This window comes from Dipodomys merriami, unplaced genomic scaffold (assembly GCF_024711535.1).
Source record: "Dipodomys merriami isolate MVZ:Mamm:240054 unplaced genomic scaffold, mDipMer1.0.p SCAF_94, whole genome shotgun sequence".
Classification (NCBI taxonomy): domain Eukaryota; kingdom Metazoa; phylum Chordata; class Mammalia; order Rodentia; family Heteromyidae; genus Dipodomys; species Dipodomys merriami.
The window spans coordinates 4,958,094-4,975,801 of NW_027206557.1; the positions used below are offsets into that span (position 1 = coordinate 4,958,094).

At 40.1% G+C, this 17,708-nt stretch overlaps 1 protein-coding gene across 3 annotated transcripts in view; it reads right to left on the reverse strand.

Moving 5' to 3' along the window:
- Nucleotides 1-17,708, reverse strand: part of Znrf2 (zinc and ring finger 2) — an 86,586-nt gene that overhangs the window by 48,573 nt on the left and 20,305 nt on the right. For all 3 annotated transcript variants that reach the window (XM_070014231.1, XM_070014232.1, XM_070014233.1), the window contains exon 2: nt 1,378-1,473. In XM_070014231.1, the coding sequence (XP_069870332.1) occupies nt 1,378-1,473 (96 nt within the window). The remainder of the gene's footprint in view (nt 1-1,377; nt 1,474-17,708) is intronic.

Sequence of the window (17,708 nt, forward strand, 5' to 3'; positions counted from 1 at the left end):
ATTACAGGGCTGGGAATGTGGCTTAGTGGTAGAGTGCTTGCCTAGCATGCATGAAGCCCTCGGTTTGATTCCTCAGTACCATATAAACAGAAAAAACTGAAAGGGGCTGGGAAGGTGGCTCAGTGGTAGAGTGCTTGCCTTGCATGCATGAGGCCCTGAGTTCGATTCCTCAGCACCACATAAGCAGAAAAAGCTGGAAGTGGTGCTGTGGCTCAAGTGGTAGAGCACTAGCCTTGAGCTGAAGAGCTGAGGGACAGCACCCAGGCCCAGAGTTCAGGCACCATGACTGGCAAAAAAAAAAGAAAGAAAAGAAAAAACTGAAAGTGGCACTATGGCTCAAATGGTATAATAGTAGCATTGAGCAAAAGAAGCTTAGGGATGGTACTCAGACCCTGAGTTCAAGCCCCAAGGCTGTCAAAAAAAAGAAGAAGAAAACAAGAAAGAAAGAAAAGAAAGAAAGAAAAGGAATAGCCATTACAGACATTTTTCCTTACTTAAGCCAGACCTCAAAAGGTTTTATCAGTGCAGCAGTTCTCAAAGTGTGGCCCAAAGGAGGCTTTTGGATTAGGGGAAGTGATGGAATCTTTGAGATACCTGAGTTTCACAAGGTAAAAGCTATTTTTATAAATCATTAAGGTATCATTTGATTTTCATTACTATTCTTTACACTGTACCAGTGAGTTTTCTAGGACATGATATACCATTATTACAACAAATAGAATGCAGATAATGTGAAAATTCTGTTATCAAGGTACATGTTAGTTTACAACAATAATAATATGCCATCTATGTCACTAAGTATTTTTTGCCTTAGAAAATTTACTTGTTTTTCATTAAACATCATGCAACATAGGCATATTTACTTTGTTCAAAAAATTATGGAAAGATTACAAAACTTCTAATTCCAAATATAACAAATGCCAATAGATACAATACATTTTTTCAACAATGTCTTAAATGAGTAAAGGCATCCTAAGACCATTGTTTGAGAATAACTGCCTTTATGGTTTTTAAGGACTAGTAAAGATAGAAACAAAGTCCTCCTTAACATTCAAATTTTACTTGAAACTTAAAAAATGTAAGGCGACTGTAATTTAGATTATTATTCTAAGCAGGTGCTGATGGCTCATGCTTGTAATCCTAGCTACTCAAGAGGCTTCGATCAGGAGGATCACAGTTCAAAGCCAGCCATTTCCAAAATAACCAGAAAAAAATAAGCCTGGCTAGAGGGGTAGCTGAGTACCAGCTGAACAAGCAAACTGAGCAAGTACAAGTACATGAGTTCAAGCCCTAATACTGTGTGTGTATCCACACATATATATTATATAGATACCTACAGATAGGTAAGATAGATATAATATATAGCATTGTACTTACCATTATAGGTTATTCTTGGCTTTGTTAAACACATCACAAGATGTAAATCCATTTCATCTGAGGGTACAAATTTTGAGCATACAGGGCACTTAAATCCTAAAAAATAAACGGAGCCCAAGTTAACTATTAGAATAATCAAATATGGTTTTTAAAAAGCATGAAGATGAAAACACATGGCAAAGTTCAATATTGCAGCTAGAATAATAAATCACTTTTGTGCAGTTGGGAAAAAGTTTATGAATCAGACATACCATTCAACCATCAAATAAAACAAGTTCAAAGGACATACACATCACTATAGAATTTCCCTATTCTTAATGTACTAATCAAGCAATTCATGTTTCTGACTTTATATTAATCTCTACTTGGAATTTTGTGTTAATGTATACAACAGCTTTTTGTTTTAACCATCTGTGGGAAAATTACCTTCCTGAACTGTGTACAGTACACAAGTCACAAGGTTTTACAGACACAGTAGCTAAGGAACTATTCTTTCTAGTATTTAAATTTTTACCTGATGAAGAAAGTGATGACTTTCAGAACAGCAAAAGTATATTTACACTGCTTCTGTGTATCCAGGTCATAAACCCAAGACTCCTGATTTCTGCACTAGTGATTGCTATGTTTTAGACAAAGTTAGAGTTTGCCACACAAGAATTCCTGTGCTGGAAGCTTCACTACCAGATTAATGGTGATGAAGTGATGGTAACTAAGAAATGAGGTTTATACTGAAGAAAAAAACAAACTTTCAAGACTTGAACACCTTTGAATGATGCATTTTAGTAAATCCTATTTAAATGTAATAAAATGCTGTTGACAAAAGAAATAAAGAAAGAGGAAAGAAGGAAGGAAGGAAGGAAGTACTCTTTGAAGGACAAATCATATTAAATGAGAGACTACATCATATGTTAGCTCTGCCTGTCCCCCAAGTACAAAAGGGAACTATTATTATCTCTGGCTCCTTACTGCTTAGGATTTCCCCACCTCAACTCTACTATTTCACTGCTATCAAGTCTTTCTGTCATCTCCAGCACCTGAAGGTACTTGAATAGAACTGGGAAATTTTCATTGCAGACAGCCAATTCATAGTTCAGGTGGGGACAGATCGAAAGTGGACCAAAACTAACTGTAAGTTAGAATCATCAGATTTCTTGGAAGAATAACTAAGAAACAGTGAGAGACTATACTGGGCAGCAGAAAGTTCAGTAACAAACAGGGGTATTCACGAAGGCTGAACTTGGAACAAAAATTGTAGGCAAACAAAGAAAAGCAGTGCACCTGAAATGAATGTATATAGAATGAATACACCAGCAGTGAAACAGGCATTCTGTAACTCTGCAGCTGTAGTATATGAGGGGACTGTCCTCCTCCATGGTGACATGACTACAGGAATAGTTCCCCTCCATGGTGACATGAAAACAGGGATCATCCTTTCTCCATGGTAACATGAATACATGTATCATCCTTCTCCATAATGACATGAATGCAGGAGCCATCCTCACTCCATGATGTCATAAATAAAGGAAACACCTTCCTCCATGGTGACATGAATACAAGGACCACCCTCCTCCATGGTGACATAAATACAGAAAGTTTTCCTCTGTGGTGACATGAACAGAAACTTCCATGGCGACACAAATACAGGGCCAGTCCTTCCTCTATGGTCACATGAACACAGGGCTATTCTTCTTCCATGGGGACATGAATACGTGGACTATCCTCCCTTTAATACAGGGACTGTCATCTTCCATGATACCCTTAATACAAGGACTGTCCTCCTCCATGGTGACTTTGTAATACAGGGACTGTCCTTTTCCATCGTGACTTTAATGCAAGGGCTGTCTTCCCTCCATCATGAGGTAGAAGTCAGTGGCAACCTAATGAACTAGACCAGAATCCTATGTCATACATAACTTCATAAAGCATGGGAATAAGGCTTTAGCATGGTTTCTCCTCTCATTCAATTTCCTATATGAAAGATAGGATTTTGAAGCCAGACATCAGTGGCTCATGCCTGTAATCTTAGCTATTCAGGAGGCTGAGATCTGAGGATCATAGTTCAAGGCCTGCCCAGGCAAAAATGGCTCTGAGATTCTTTATCTATAATTAACCATCAATAATCTGTTTATAGCTCAAGCTCGACTAGTAAAGCTAAGGGGCAGTACCCAGATCCTGATTGCAAGCCCCAGTACTGGCATGCACACATGTGCACACTCACAGATATACACACATATACAGTTACTGCACCCATGAAACAAGAACAGAAGACTATAAAACAGTAGAACCAAAAGAAAGCTATGAAGTAGTAGTTTCATGTGGTTATAAAGCTAGAAACTGACCACAACAGAATCCAAGCAGGCCTTCTGGCTGTAAAACCTGAGTCCTCAACCATTTCTCTGCACAGCCTTTTCAATTTCCCAGAAAGTAGAACCAAAAGTCAAGGAAAGCAGGTGACAAAGTCACATGACCAATCCAGGAGTTCTAACACAGACTCAACTATAAACCACAGAATTGAGAAAAATTACTATAATGTACTTTCCTAAACTGTAGTTCACACATATAAAGGTTGAAAGGAACAACTAGATAAAGGCAAAAGAGGGCAGTTGAGCAACAGTCCCAGCATCTTGCCTTACAGGCAGACCAAAGTGAACACTTCCTCCATTAGAACCAAGAAGTCGGGACTGGTAGTACAAAGGCCTGTTTCCATCAGCACCTCACAATACACTAGTGAGCACCAGTGGCACATAAGAGGGCATCAATCAGTTGACATAAAGTAGCACAGAACAGAGTGAACACTGAAGGCAGCTGCAGCACTGACCAGCTCTGCCTTGGGGACCATCCAATTAACTACACTGCACCAACTGCATCACAGAAACCACCCTCAAGTCAAGAGTCCTGACGACCAGCACAACCCTGACACTAGCCACAGGTGCATCTTGGGAATCTCAGCATGTACCAAAGTGGTATGATTACAAGGACTCAGCAAATCAGAGCCCAGAACTACAGTCTGACTTGAGAACTATTCATGTCTAGTGAACAGACTGTCAGTTAGTGGGGGGACCCAGGAGATGTGGAGAATATCACAGGCCTTAGGAGGAGGGAAACAGGAGGATTGTACATTTAGGCACCTAGTCCCTTGCCTAACTTGCAAGCAAAACTTCAAGTTTATGTTTCTGTATGGGAGCCAACTTAGACCCAAACTCAGTCAATGAGACAGCCCCTACAACTAACCAGTTCAGGTTAAAAAAATGTTCTAAGAGCAGGGCACTGGTGGCTCATGCCTGTAATCCTAGCTACTCAGGAGATCTGAGGATCACAGTTCAAAGCCAGCCCAGGCAGGAAACTCCGTGAGACTCTTATCTCCAATAAACCACTAGAAAACTGGAAGAGGTGGTGTGGCTCAAGCGGTAGTGCTCACCTTGAGCTGATGAGCACAGGGACAGCACCCAGGCCCAGAGTTCAAGGCCCACAACCGACCAAAAAAAAAAAAAAATGTTCTAGGAACAAAGGCAGCCACCTTCCTTTCCAATGATAAAATACTGTTTTTGTCTTTGTCTTTTTTGGTTTGACATGGGCATTTTTCTTCCTTGATTTCTTTTCTTGTACCTTTTACTTGTAGCCAATGTGAGCCACAACACACCTTTCATTTTCTACACATCTTTAAATGTTGTTTTTAATAATATCTTCTCTGATTAAATGTACTCCTCCATTTCTACTTTCTTTCTTTTTCCATTTCCTGGAGTCCATTTTGAGAAATATGTACATGATCAGAAGCACATATTGAGCCTTTGTGCTCCTCCCCAAGGAGACCCCTTCTTTCTTGTAATTAATTCTTATCAGGTTGTTAAGATTGCCACACTGGTTTTTGTTTGTGCTGATGTTCTTTTTCATTTCTTTTTCATAATGAAATGTTTAACAACAAACTTAAAGAACTACAATAAGAATGATTGGGTCCTGGTGGCTCATGCCTATATTCCTAGCTACTCAGGAGGCTGAGATCTGAAGATAGAGGTTTGAAACCAGCCCAGGTAGAAAATTAACAACTAAAAAGCCACTTGCACTCAAGTGGTGGAGAACAAGCCTTGAGCAAAAAAACTATGAGACAGTGCCCAGGCCCTGAGTTCAAGCCCCAGTACTGGACAAAGAACAAAAAAACGAGGGGGGGGGGGGAGATGGGAAGGGACGGGAAACAAAGGAGGAGGCAACAATGCTTGATAAGAAATGTACTCATGGGGCTGGGAAGGTGGCTCAGTGGTAAAGTGCTTGCCTTGCATGCATGAGGCCTGGGTTCGATTCCCCAGCACCACATAAGGAAAAAGAAAAAAAGCCGGAAGTGGCGCTGAGGCTCAACTGGCAGAGCACTAGCCTTGAGCTGAAGTGCTAAGGGACAGCGCCCAGGCTCAGAGTTCAGGCCCCATGACCAGACCCCAAAATAAAAAAAATTTAAAAATAAAATAAAAAAAAGAAATGTACTCATTATTTTGCCCATGTAATTGTAACCCCTCTATACAGTATTTTCACAATAAAAAAAAATAGAGGAAAGTATAACATAAATAAATATATAATGGATCTGGAAAGTTTGTTTCTATATGAATTAATTGAAAACCAATAAAGTATAGCATATATTTTTAAAAAAGAACAAAAAAACCAACCACTAATACATAAAATCAGATAAATCCCAAAACAAAATTAAATGGCATTGCAAATAGACAATATATTCATTCAATTGCTTCATAAACACATTATTCTTTTTTTTGGGGGGGGTCTGGTTGTGGGGCCTGAACTCCTCAGCTCTTCAGCTCAAGGCTAGCACTTTACCACTTGAGCCACAGCGCCACTTCCGGCTTTTTTCTTTTTTCTTATGTGGTGTTGAGGAATCGAACCCAGGGCCTCAAGCATGCAAGGCAAGCGCTTTACCACTGAGCTACCTTCCCAGCCCCATAAACACATTATTCTAATTAGACCAAAGATTCCCCCCAAAAAATAGATGATATTCTAAGATATAAAACAAGTTTTAACAAATACTAAATACCTAAAAATAGGCAATAATTTTCTTATTAGAAATATAATTGCCCAGGAAATAAGAGCAAAAAGTAACACTGCTCCCTCTTTTCTATACTAAAGAACTCTTATATTGTCACCTTTACATTGTTATCCTTTAAGGTGATGATGCCTTTATCCAGAAATCTTTTTCTTTTCTACTTTTTTTTTTTTTTTTTTGGCCAGTCTTGGGGCTTGAACTAAGGGCATGGGCACTGTCCCTGAGCTGCTTTTGCTCAAAGCTACCACTCTACCACTTGAGTCACAGTGCCACTTCTGTTTATGCTTTTTCTGTTTATGTGCTACTAAGGAATTGAACCCAGGGCTTCATGGATGCTAGGCAAGCACTCTACCACTAAGCCACATTCCCAGCCCCAGAAATCTTACTCTAAATGCTCTACTCCAAAGCAGATTGAATCATTCCCAACATTTGAGTTTCTTTTGTGTTTGGATAGTACTTTCAATACTCCAACAGAACAAGTGGATTCTTTATTTACCTATATTCTTACTGTAAAACTATGTGGTCTGGCTGGGTGCGAGTGGCTCTCACCAGTAATCCTAGCTAATCAGGAGGCTGAGATCTGAGGATCACGGTTCAAAGCCAGCCCGGGCAGGAAAGACTGTGAGACTCTTATCTCCAATAAACCACTAGAAAACCAGAAATGGCACTGTAGCTCAAGTGGTAGAGCGCTCGCCTCGAGCTGAAGAGCTGAGGGACGACAGCGCTCAGTTATAGAGCAACTGATAAAAAAAAAAAAAAAAAAAAAAAAAGTTACTTGATGCAGTAAAATTAACCATCAACACATGTAAATACCAAGTGCTTTTTCCACTGTTGGTGACTAAGGCAAAAAATTTTATTAATTTTTTTTCTTTTTTGCCAGTCCTGGAGCTTGAACTCAGGGCCTGGGCGCTGTCCCTGAGCTGCTTATTTGTACATTGTTTCCTCCTAGAAATCAACCAATCATAAGCAAAAGTTATTCTAAACCTTAGTCTGATAAATATAGTTATTACCAAGAAAAATATGGTAATTTGTTCCCCTAATGGTAGAGAACTTGCTTTTACCATGTATCAAAATCTGTTGGAGATGACAAGAAAGCATTATTATTATTATTGCTGTTGTTTGTGGTGCTGAGGATCAAACCCAGGAAGGGCTTTCAATGTGCTAGGAAAGGCCTCTACCACTTATTAACCCAACTTTAAGACCTTATAAATTTACATATCAAAATCACCATTTCAAAGCTGCATCATTTCATTTAAGTGCAACTTGCTTAATTATAAGGTTCCAAGAGCTAAAAAAAAATTAAAAAATTAAAAAATACTAGAATCACATCAAAGAAACTGACCCCTCAATATTACTAGAGTCCAGAGAGAAAGGAAAACCAGATACTGTATTATAGGCTGCCTCCTGTAGAAATGGAAAATAAATGCCAGTTTTCCAGTTTCTTCCAACTTTGAGCTTTTATAAAAAGCCAAATATTTCAAACCACCCCAAAGGTCATTAATACACTATTTATCTCCATTATTATCAATGTTCCTTACCCAAATCTGGCAGTACATGTTTCCCCCAAATCAAAATTATTTCATTGCATTGTCTCTAAAACAAAGCTCACTCTATTCCATCTAATCTAAATTAGGTAATTTAACTGACTAATAATTCTAGAAAAGAACTGATCAATGAGTTTAAAGCTCCCTTAAGTATTTATGAATTGAGTATGTCAATGGACAAATTAATGACAGACAAATGTGTCCAGAGGTTTTTTGGTTTTGGTTTTTGTTTTTTGGTCAGTCGTTGGGCCTGAACTCTGGGCCTGGGTACTGTCCCCTCAACTCTTCGGCTCAAGACTAGCGCCCTACCCAACTGAGCCACTTCCTGTTTTTTCTGCTTATGTTGGTACTGAGGAATTGAATCCAGGGCCTCATGCAATCAAGGCAAGCACTGTACCACTGATCCAACTTCCCAGCATGTCCAGAGATTTTTTTAACAGCATTTTTATATTAGGCAATACAGAACTCCTGAGGTATTAAAAATGTCATTTCCTATCTTCAGTAATGGAAATAAAAATAGTAAGCAAAAGAAGCGTAAATATTCCATGGTTTAGCCGGCGCTGGTGGCTCACGCCAACTAGTTACTCAGGAGGCTGAGGTCTGAGGATCACGGTTCAAAGCCAGCCTGGGCAGGAAAGTCTTATCTCCAATAAACCACTCGGAAGTGGCGCTGTGGCTCAAGCAGTAGAGCACTTGCCTTGAGCACTTGCCTTGAGCTGAAGAGCACAGGGACAGCTCTCAAACCCAGAGGTCAAGCCCCACAACCTACTAAAAAAATAAAAAATTAAAAAAAAAAAAAAGATTCCATGGGTTTACATTGCTGATAAAGAGTAAAGATTTGTAAAAAGAAACAAAGTGATAAATTAAGTTCTTATGAGTTCCAAGCTTCCAAGTTTTCTCTAGCATCTTAGCTCAATTCATTTTTACATCATTGCACAGTATTTATACCTCCTTTCCCCAAACTAGGCTTCTCAGATTGCCTCCAACATTATCATAAAACAAGTTCAGTATAGCCATTCAATTCTTTTATTCCAACAGCATATGTTCATGAGATCTTTATGCCTTTTTCTTTCAATTAAGCCACTGTACACTTTTCTTCTTTTATTAGAAATCTATTCTTATCACTTCAAGCCCAGATCAGGCCTCACCATCTTACTGAAGTTTTTCAAGAGAACTCCGAAATACCCTTCTCTAACCTACTTTTCTTTTACAGTTAGAACTTACAATACAAATTATTAATACTTCTGATCTGTGAAAGCAAACATAGTATTTATTTGCATCCACCTCTATTCATTCTATCTACCCTGCTCATCCAGCTAGTTCAACAGTCAACACTGAGTGTCAAAATGGAGGGATTAATACATTATGTCCTTGGCATGAGTTCTAGAGGCAATTAAAGGCAGATTAGGAAATTCCAATGTCTAGTAACCACAATTCCATTTATTACGGCCCTAAGCTTGATTATAGAAATGTAAAAGTTCTGCAAGTTCATTTTATAGGTAAAATTATTTTTAATAAACCAGTAAAAAAAACCCAACAATTTTCTCATGCAAAGAAATTTTGAGTATAGAATACATAATGCGCAGCAAAAGGTCTGAAACTAAACTGAAAACTGACATTTCAGGGTTATCTGCTAAGGAAAATTTCTCCAGAAAATGCAAACTAACTAAATAGCCATAAACAAGATCAAAACAGATTACTTATATTTCCTCTAAACTATTATGGTTTTTTAAAATGTTTTATTATAAAGGTGATTACTGAATGGTCTGACTTGGGAAGGCAGAGCAGACTTCTTCCTCTGGGCTAAGTCTCAGCCCAGCACCTATGTTGCCTAGATAACTGGCACACCTGGAGGCTGTCATCTGCTGCTCCCAGGTCACATCCTGGGCCACTTCCAGTCCTGCCCCTTATCTGACAGAGGGAGCATCCCAGACCCTGAGGTCATATCCACGTCTGGTGTGGCCACGCCTCCCCTCACCTGGCCCACCTTCTCCAGGCCCCTTCCCTAGTGTTAGGTCTGCACAGGGACACCTCCCTACCTCTTGGCTAAGTTTCTGCCCAGTATCTGTTACTTAGGTAACTGGCAGAGCTGGAAGCAGTCACCTTCTCCTCCTACTGGGTCACAACTTGGGCCACCTCTGGTCACATGCCTCCCATTTGACCTTAGGAAGGTCCCAGACCCTGAAGTCACATCCAGATCCAGTGTGGCCACACCTTTCCCCCACCTGGCCACGTCTCTTCCCATGCCTGGCCTAGATAAGTCCTGGCCCAGGGGTGGGTTGCCCCTTTCCATTTCTGCCATTCCTCTCCACCATGCAGGGCGGGGACAGCAGTTCGGTAAATAAACTTCTTTTCCTGCCTGTATGGTGTTCTCTTCATTGGCTACCTAATGAAACCTACCTATTTAATATACCTTACACCTAGTTAAGGCTGCGCAAACCAGCCCTCAGACCTTTCAGCCATCTACTATGCAGGTGGAGGCAGGCAGTTTAAAATAAATTTTCTTCCTGCCTGAATACCACCTGGTGTTGTGTTCTCTTTATTGGCTACCTAATTAAATCTACTTCAATTTACAGTTACATGTCAGGTACATTTTTTTTGGACAATATCATCCTCTCTTGCTCTCTCCCAACTTTTCCCTCCCATCCCCACCCACAAGTTGCATAGTACCACTTATGGTTTTATAATAGGTACAACTTCTGTTATGATGGTTAAGAGACCAAAGAATGGGACTGGGAAGGTGGCTCAGTGGTAGAGCGCCTGCCTTGCATGCATGAGGCCCTGGGTTCGATTCCTCAGCACCCCATAAGCAAAAAGAAAAAAAGCCGGGAGTGGCGCTGTGGTTCAAGTGGTAGAGCACTAGCCTTGAACTGAAGAGTTGAGGGACAGCGCGCAGGCCCGGAGTTCAGGCCTCATGACCGGAGCAAAAAAAAAAAAAAAAAAGAGGGGCCAAAGAAGAAACCACCTAAGTGAAACTTAAGCGTTAATAATGTATTAGTGTTTGCCAAGCACCAGTGGCACATAAGTGTAATCCTAGCTAACCAGGAGGCAGTTCAAAGCCAGCTGGGACAGGAAAGTCTGTGAGACTTCATTTCCAACTAACTAGCAAAAACCTAGAAGTGGAGCAGTGTGGCTCAAGTGGTAGAGCACCAGTCTTGAGAAAAAAAATTAAAGAATAACAGTTAAGCCCTAGTGCTGGCTCAAAAAATTAAAATCAAAACACCCTCCTCCCAAAACAAAACAGAAACACCTCAAATTTTAAGTGTAGCTGTTGGGCACCTTTGTTTACATGGATAAAACTACCCAGTTATCTGAGTCAGTGCTGCTAGTAGTCTAATGTAACTCATGCATAATTCATCTAGAACTGAAGGACAAGTTCTACAAAGTTTTCACATGCAAAGTATGAACAGTTAAGCTCATTACTACTCTAGAACCCAAATCCACTTTCATAACACATTTGTATTTAGTTTAACGAGTTATTAACTCCCCCCCCTCCCTCCCCCAGGCTGACCTCTGGGAGAAACTACTTTTTATTGGTATGTGTTAATTACCTTCTTGAAGGTTCTTATGGGAATTCTGCATTAAGTATCTCCCTAGCTATTGCTGGGTGTACTGGGAGAAGGAGAGAGAGGGAGGATGAGGGAGGGAGAGAAGGAGGGAAAGAGAGAGGGATAGGGGGGAGAGAAAGAGAGGGGGGAGGGAGGAGGAGGGAGAAGGAGAGAAAGGGGAAGAAATGAGTTTCTGTCTTTGGGGCCCCCCAGACTCACAAATAGAATAAAATACTACACTCTAACCTTTAGGGCTATGACTATAGGAATTAGAGGAATTAACATCTCACATACTATCTTAAATGTTCCTTGTAAATAAATGCACTTGTAATTCTGGAGTCAGTGGACATCTTTAGAAAAAAAAAAGTCATTAATTGTAAGCCACCAATGATTTTGACTAAGATGTGAAGTTCAGGGCAGGGCTGAAGAACAATGAAGACATTCCAGTCAAGCCAGTGTCATTACTGCTCCCTGGAGCCACACCAACCTAGGATTTATCTGAGAATGTCAATCCAGCCACTTCTTTAGTCATCTACCCACCTCAGTTTAGGTGAGATTATTACCTTCTGCCCTACCATAGAGCCACTGTGTACATCTGTAGTCTTCTCACACTATTTTTACAGGTTACTTCAAAACATAAATCTCACCGACACTGGTGGCATGCACCTGTTGTTTTAGCAACTCAGGAGGCTGAAATCTGAGGGTCCCAGTTCAAAGCCAGCTTGGGCAGGAAAGTCCTCAAAACTCTTATCTCCAATTTAATCACCCATCACAAAACCAGAAGTGGTGCTGTGGCTCAAATAAAGCACAAGCCTGGTGAAAAGGAGTTCAGGGACAGCACCCAGGTCCAACAGCCCAACTCTCACAAAAACAAATCTTACTGAATAAACTCTACTTAAAATACAAACATGCACACTCACAAAAATATTCATTGTATACACTTGTCTTTTCCAACTCTACCTTAATTTGCCTCCAATTCCTAACCTAGTTATACTTTTACTATATACAATGTGTCTACTTCCTAGTCAGCATGATTTGTATTCAATTGAATCATTATAATGCCAAAGAAAAAATTACTTGAGCACCTTTCTGTACTGCTGTATTAATTTTTGCCTCCCCAGGTTTGTTTTTTTTTTTTCCTTGCAGTCCTGGGCCTTGAACTCTGGGCTTGAATGGTATCTCTGGTCTTTGTGCTCAAGGTTAGCATCTACTACTTGAGCCACATCTCCACTTCAGTCTTTTTTGCTAGTTGCTTGGAGATTAGGGTCTCATGAACTTTCCCACCTGCCTGGGCTGACTTTTTGAACTGTGATCCTCAGATCTCAGAATTCTGAGTAGGTACAATTACAGTGAGCCACCAGTGCCCAGCCCACTTTTTAATTTTTTTTTTTTTTGGTGGTACAGGAGGTTTAACTTTGTAGTATATTCTACCTCTTGCCTTCACTCCTTTTTGACATTTTTCAAATAGGTCCTAAAGTTTATGCTTGAGCTGGCCTTGAATCTCAATCTTCCTAATCTCTGCCTCCAACATAGCTAGATTAGACATTAGCACTGGCACTTACACTTTCATTTTTATCCAATAAACAACACTGTGAACTCTTACAAAAAAAAATAGTTTGAGACATTATAAAACACTGTGTTCTTAATTCAGCTGCAGTCTGTGTGTTGATTTGAGATAATGAACTAACCACAACTCAAAAGCAAGCCAGTGGCAGATTTGAAAGATTTTATCTGAGTTTTCAAAGAGTGCTTCAAAGAATAGAGAGACCTTTCAGTAGTCTCCTTTGGTAATGAGCAGAAATTATCACAAGTGTTGGATTTTACCGAAATGATATAGTTCTAAGAACCCAAAATACTGTTACTCCTAAAGAAAAACCTGTGTTAAGCATTTTAAGAATCCAAATTTCTGAATCTGTTGGTGAAACATCTAGTATGATTATCTAAGTTAATTCATTAGAAGAGTTCAGAGAATGTTGCAAGACTTTAATTCAAAACCTCCTACTCAGGATGAAAACGGCTTATATACTCAGCCTTGTCATCATTTTAGACTTTCTACATGTCTTAACCTGATGCTACGCATTGAAAAAAAAGAAAAAAAAAAACCTCTCAGCAACTAAGACATCGTCCTCATTTATAGAAATGACACATATTTTAGTAAGCACATTCAAGTATATGGTGGTGAAATGATATCGATATGTGGCTTGACATAATTCAGTAAATAAAAACAAAAAAACTATTGAATGCTGATGTGAAGCCTACTAATTCATTGTACTACTGAGTATATTTGAAATTTTTCTAATAATATTTTTTTTATTCCTCAATCAATTTAAGTCAATTCCTTTAGTACATCTGAAAAGGCAAAATTAAGCTGTAGTTAAAAAAAAAAATCAGGAGGGCTGGGAAGGTGGCTCAGTGGTAGAGCGCTGCTTGCCTTACATGCCAGAGGCCCTGGGTTCGATTCCTCAACACCACATAAGCAAAAAGAAAAAAGCTGGAAGTGGTGCTGTGGCTCAAGTGGTAGAGCGCTAGCCTTGAGCTGAAGAGCTGAGGGACAGTGCCCAGGCCCAGAGTTCAAGGCCCACAACCGGACCCAAAAAAAAAAAAAGAAAAAGAAAAAGAAATCAGGAAAAGATTCAAATTCTAATTTTAAACTTAAAAATGAACCTTGACAATATTAAGCTAGAGAATAAAGAGAAACGGCAGACTCTCAAGTACCACCAGTATTAAATAAAAGTTGATACAACCCCAATGAGAACACCATTTGATAACAGTAAGCTGCAATTTTACTGAGGGTATATATCCCAAAGCAAAATGAAGCAAGTTTCATTTTCAGAAGGTTGCTTCAGTTTCTTGGACCTCATGCCTGGACTGTGACAAGATGAATTTCCATTCTCTTTTTTTGTTTTTTGGTCAGTCGTAGAGTTTGAACTCTGAGCCTGGGCGCTGTTCCTCAGCTCTTAAGCTCAAGACTAGTACTCTACCACTTGAGCTACAGCACCACTTCGGTTTTCTAGTGGTTAATTGGAGATAAGAGTCTCATGAACTTTCCTGCCCTGGCTGGCTTTGAATCCTGATCCTCAGATCTCAGCCTCCTGAATAGCTAGAATTACAGGCGTTAAGCCACTGGTGCCGAGGCCTGAATTTCCATTCTTAGCAAGAGACATATGCATTTGCATTTTTAACAAGTTCTCAAAGAAAAACAACATAAATGTTGATTGAAAGCCACACTTTGAGTAATTCTATCCTAAAGAAATTTGTACACATGTATACCAGGATACATGCCAAAAAATATTCATTTATGGGGCCGGGAACCTGGCTTAATGGAAAGAGTGCTTGCCTGGCATGCATGCAGCCCTGGGTTCGATTCCTCAAGTCCCAGGACTGGCCAAAAACAAAGAAAAAAAATCCAGGGCTGGGAAGGTGGCTCAGTGGTAGAGCACTTGCCTTGCATGCCTGAGGCCCTGGGTTCGATTCCTCAGCACCACATAAGCAAAAAGAAAAAAGCCAGGGCTGGGGAGTTGGCTCAGTGGTAGAGCGCTTGCCTTGCATGCCCAAGGCCCTGGGTTCAATTCCTCAGCACCACATAAGCAAAAAAAAAAAAAAGCCGGAAGTGGTGCTGTGGCTCAAGTGGTAGAGCGCTAGCCTTCAGCTGAAGAGCTGAGGGACAGCACTCAGGCCCAGAGTTCAGGCCCCATGACCGGACCCAAACAAAAAAAAAAAAAAAAAAGCCAGAAGTGGTGCTGTGGCTCAAGTAGTAGAGTGCTAGCCTTGAGCTGAAGAGCTGAGGGACAGCGCTCAGGCCCAGAGTTCAGCCCCACGACCGGACCTCCCCTCCAAAAAAAAAAAAAAAATCCACTCAGCAGCAGTGAATTTGGACTCTGGTGAATTCTGGTGGACTCAAAGGGAATAATTCGAGGCTCTTAAACCAAAGATGGGAAACTTTTTTACTGCTAAGAGCCATTGGATATTTATAACATTATCTAAAGGCCGTATAAAATTAGCAATCCAAGCAGATGGACCACAGGCAGCCAACAAGAAGTATACATAGGTGTCTGTCTCATCATGTACTAAACAATTTTGTGGGCCTTACCCGGCTTGACAGGAGTAAGGACAGTTGCAGTATATAGCAGTTATACATTCAATAAATCTTGCAAACATAATTTTGGGAGCAGCATAATAAAGAGACCCATAATGAAGAGTATAATTTCAGCCAAGTGGTGGTAGCTCAAGTCTGTAATAGTAGCTACTCAGGAGGCTGAGATCTAAGGATCACAGTTCAAAATGCTAGCTCAGGCAAGAAAGTTCCAATTTCCGAGTAACCAGCAAAAAAAAGACAGAAGTAGAGGTTGTGGCTTAAGTGGTAGAGGGAGCGCCTAGAGTAAAAAAAGCTAATGCACAATGTACAGGGCCTTAAATTCAATCCTAGTACTGGTACATGCATGTGTGCGTGCACACACACACACAAGAGTATAATCCCATTCATAGTAAAGAAGCAAAACTGAACATGCTAGTTTAATTGCATATAAAAACAATTCTAAAAAGCAAAGAAATAACTATCATAAAGACTGCCAGGCAATGGTGGCTCATGCCTATAATCCTAGTGACTCAGGAGGCTGAGATCTGAGGATTGAGGTTTGAAGCCAACCAAAGCGAGAAAGCCTGTGAGACTTCTATCTCCAATTAACCACCTGAAAACTGGAACTGTGGTCCAAAGTGGTAGAGCACCAGCCTTGAACATTAAAGCTCAAGGTCAACACCCAGGCCTGAGTTTAAGCCCCACAACTGACCAAAAAAAAAAAAAAAAGGTTAAGACTCTAAGAAGATAGTTTCATAATCATAAAGACGGGGGAGGTTTTCTGGGGTGCAGACAATGTTCTATTTCCACCCACAGAAGATAGTTACACAGCTATTCACTTTGCAACTATTTTCTTGTTTTATAAGCTTAGTTACATACATGTAACTAAAAAAGTCTTAATGACATTATATTTGATTGGTAGAATTCTGTCAAAGTGTTTTCCCAGTGTTCACTATTTAAAGTTTCTTTGTGTGCTGGTCCTGAAACTTAAAACTCTGGGCCTAGGCACTGTCTCTAAGTTTCTTTAGCTACAGCTCCACTTCCGTGTGTGTGTGTGTGTGTGTGTGTGTGACTTCCGTGTGTGTGTGTGACTTCCGTGTGTGTGTGCCACTTCCATGTGTATGTGTAATTGCAGAGTATCTCACGGGTTTTCTTTCCCTGGTTGGCTCTGAAACTCTGGGCCTAAGCACTGTCTCTAAGTTTCTTTAGCTACAGCTCCACTTCCGTGTGTGTGTGTGTGTGTGTGTGTGTGTGTGTGTGTGTCTGTGTGTGTCTGTGTGTGTCTGTGTGTGTGTGTGTGTGTGTGTGTGGTGTGTGTGTGCCACTTCCATGTGTGTGTGCCACTTCCATGTGTGTGTGTGTGTGTGTTTAATTGCAGAGTATCTCACGGGTTTTCTTACCCTGGCTGGCTCTGAACCCCAATCCGCACATCTTAGCCTTCTGACTAGCTAGGTTTCCAGGCATGAGACACCTGGCCACTAGTTAAGTTTTACCACTAAATCTAGTCCCATTTTCTTCATCTATTTCTTTTCAACTATATTTCATAACCTAAGTTTAAAGAATATATTAGGCTTGGTTGTAAATGCAAATCTCAATAAATGGAAACAAAGTTTGAGGGAAACAGTGTAATGATAAATCCAGAAAATGAATTTTATCATTTTAAATGCTTAAAAGCAAAACATCAACAACAACAACAACAAAACCTTTAAAGCTTCCAGTATCTTGAAATTTGAAACAAGATGTAATGGAACACAAAAGTTGATAGAAAACTTAAGAATTAATAGACAATGGTTTAAGGAGCAGCATTTACTGAACTTTGGGCTCAATCAATAATTCTGCTCAAAGATATTAGCAATTATACTTGCAAGGGATACAGAACATTGTCCAGAAATCTGGATGGAAATATTTGTAAAAAAAAAAAAAAAAAAAAAAGTCCAGATGCTACAGAAAAAAGTACCAAAGGTGTGAAAAAAAAAATTCTCCTTTCCACTCCAACCTCTCTATCTTCACCTTACTCCCCTAGAAAAAAAAGGAAAAGGAGCCAGGTGCTGGTGGCTCACACCTGTAATCCTACTCAGGAGGCTGAGATCTGAGGATCATGGTTCAAAGCCAGTCCAGGCAGG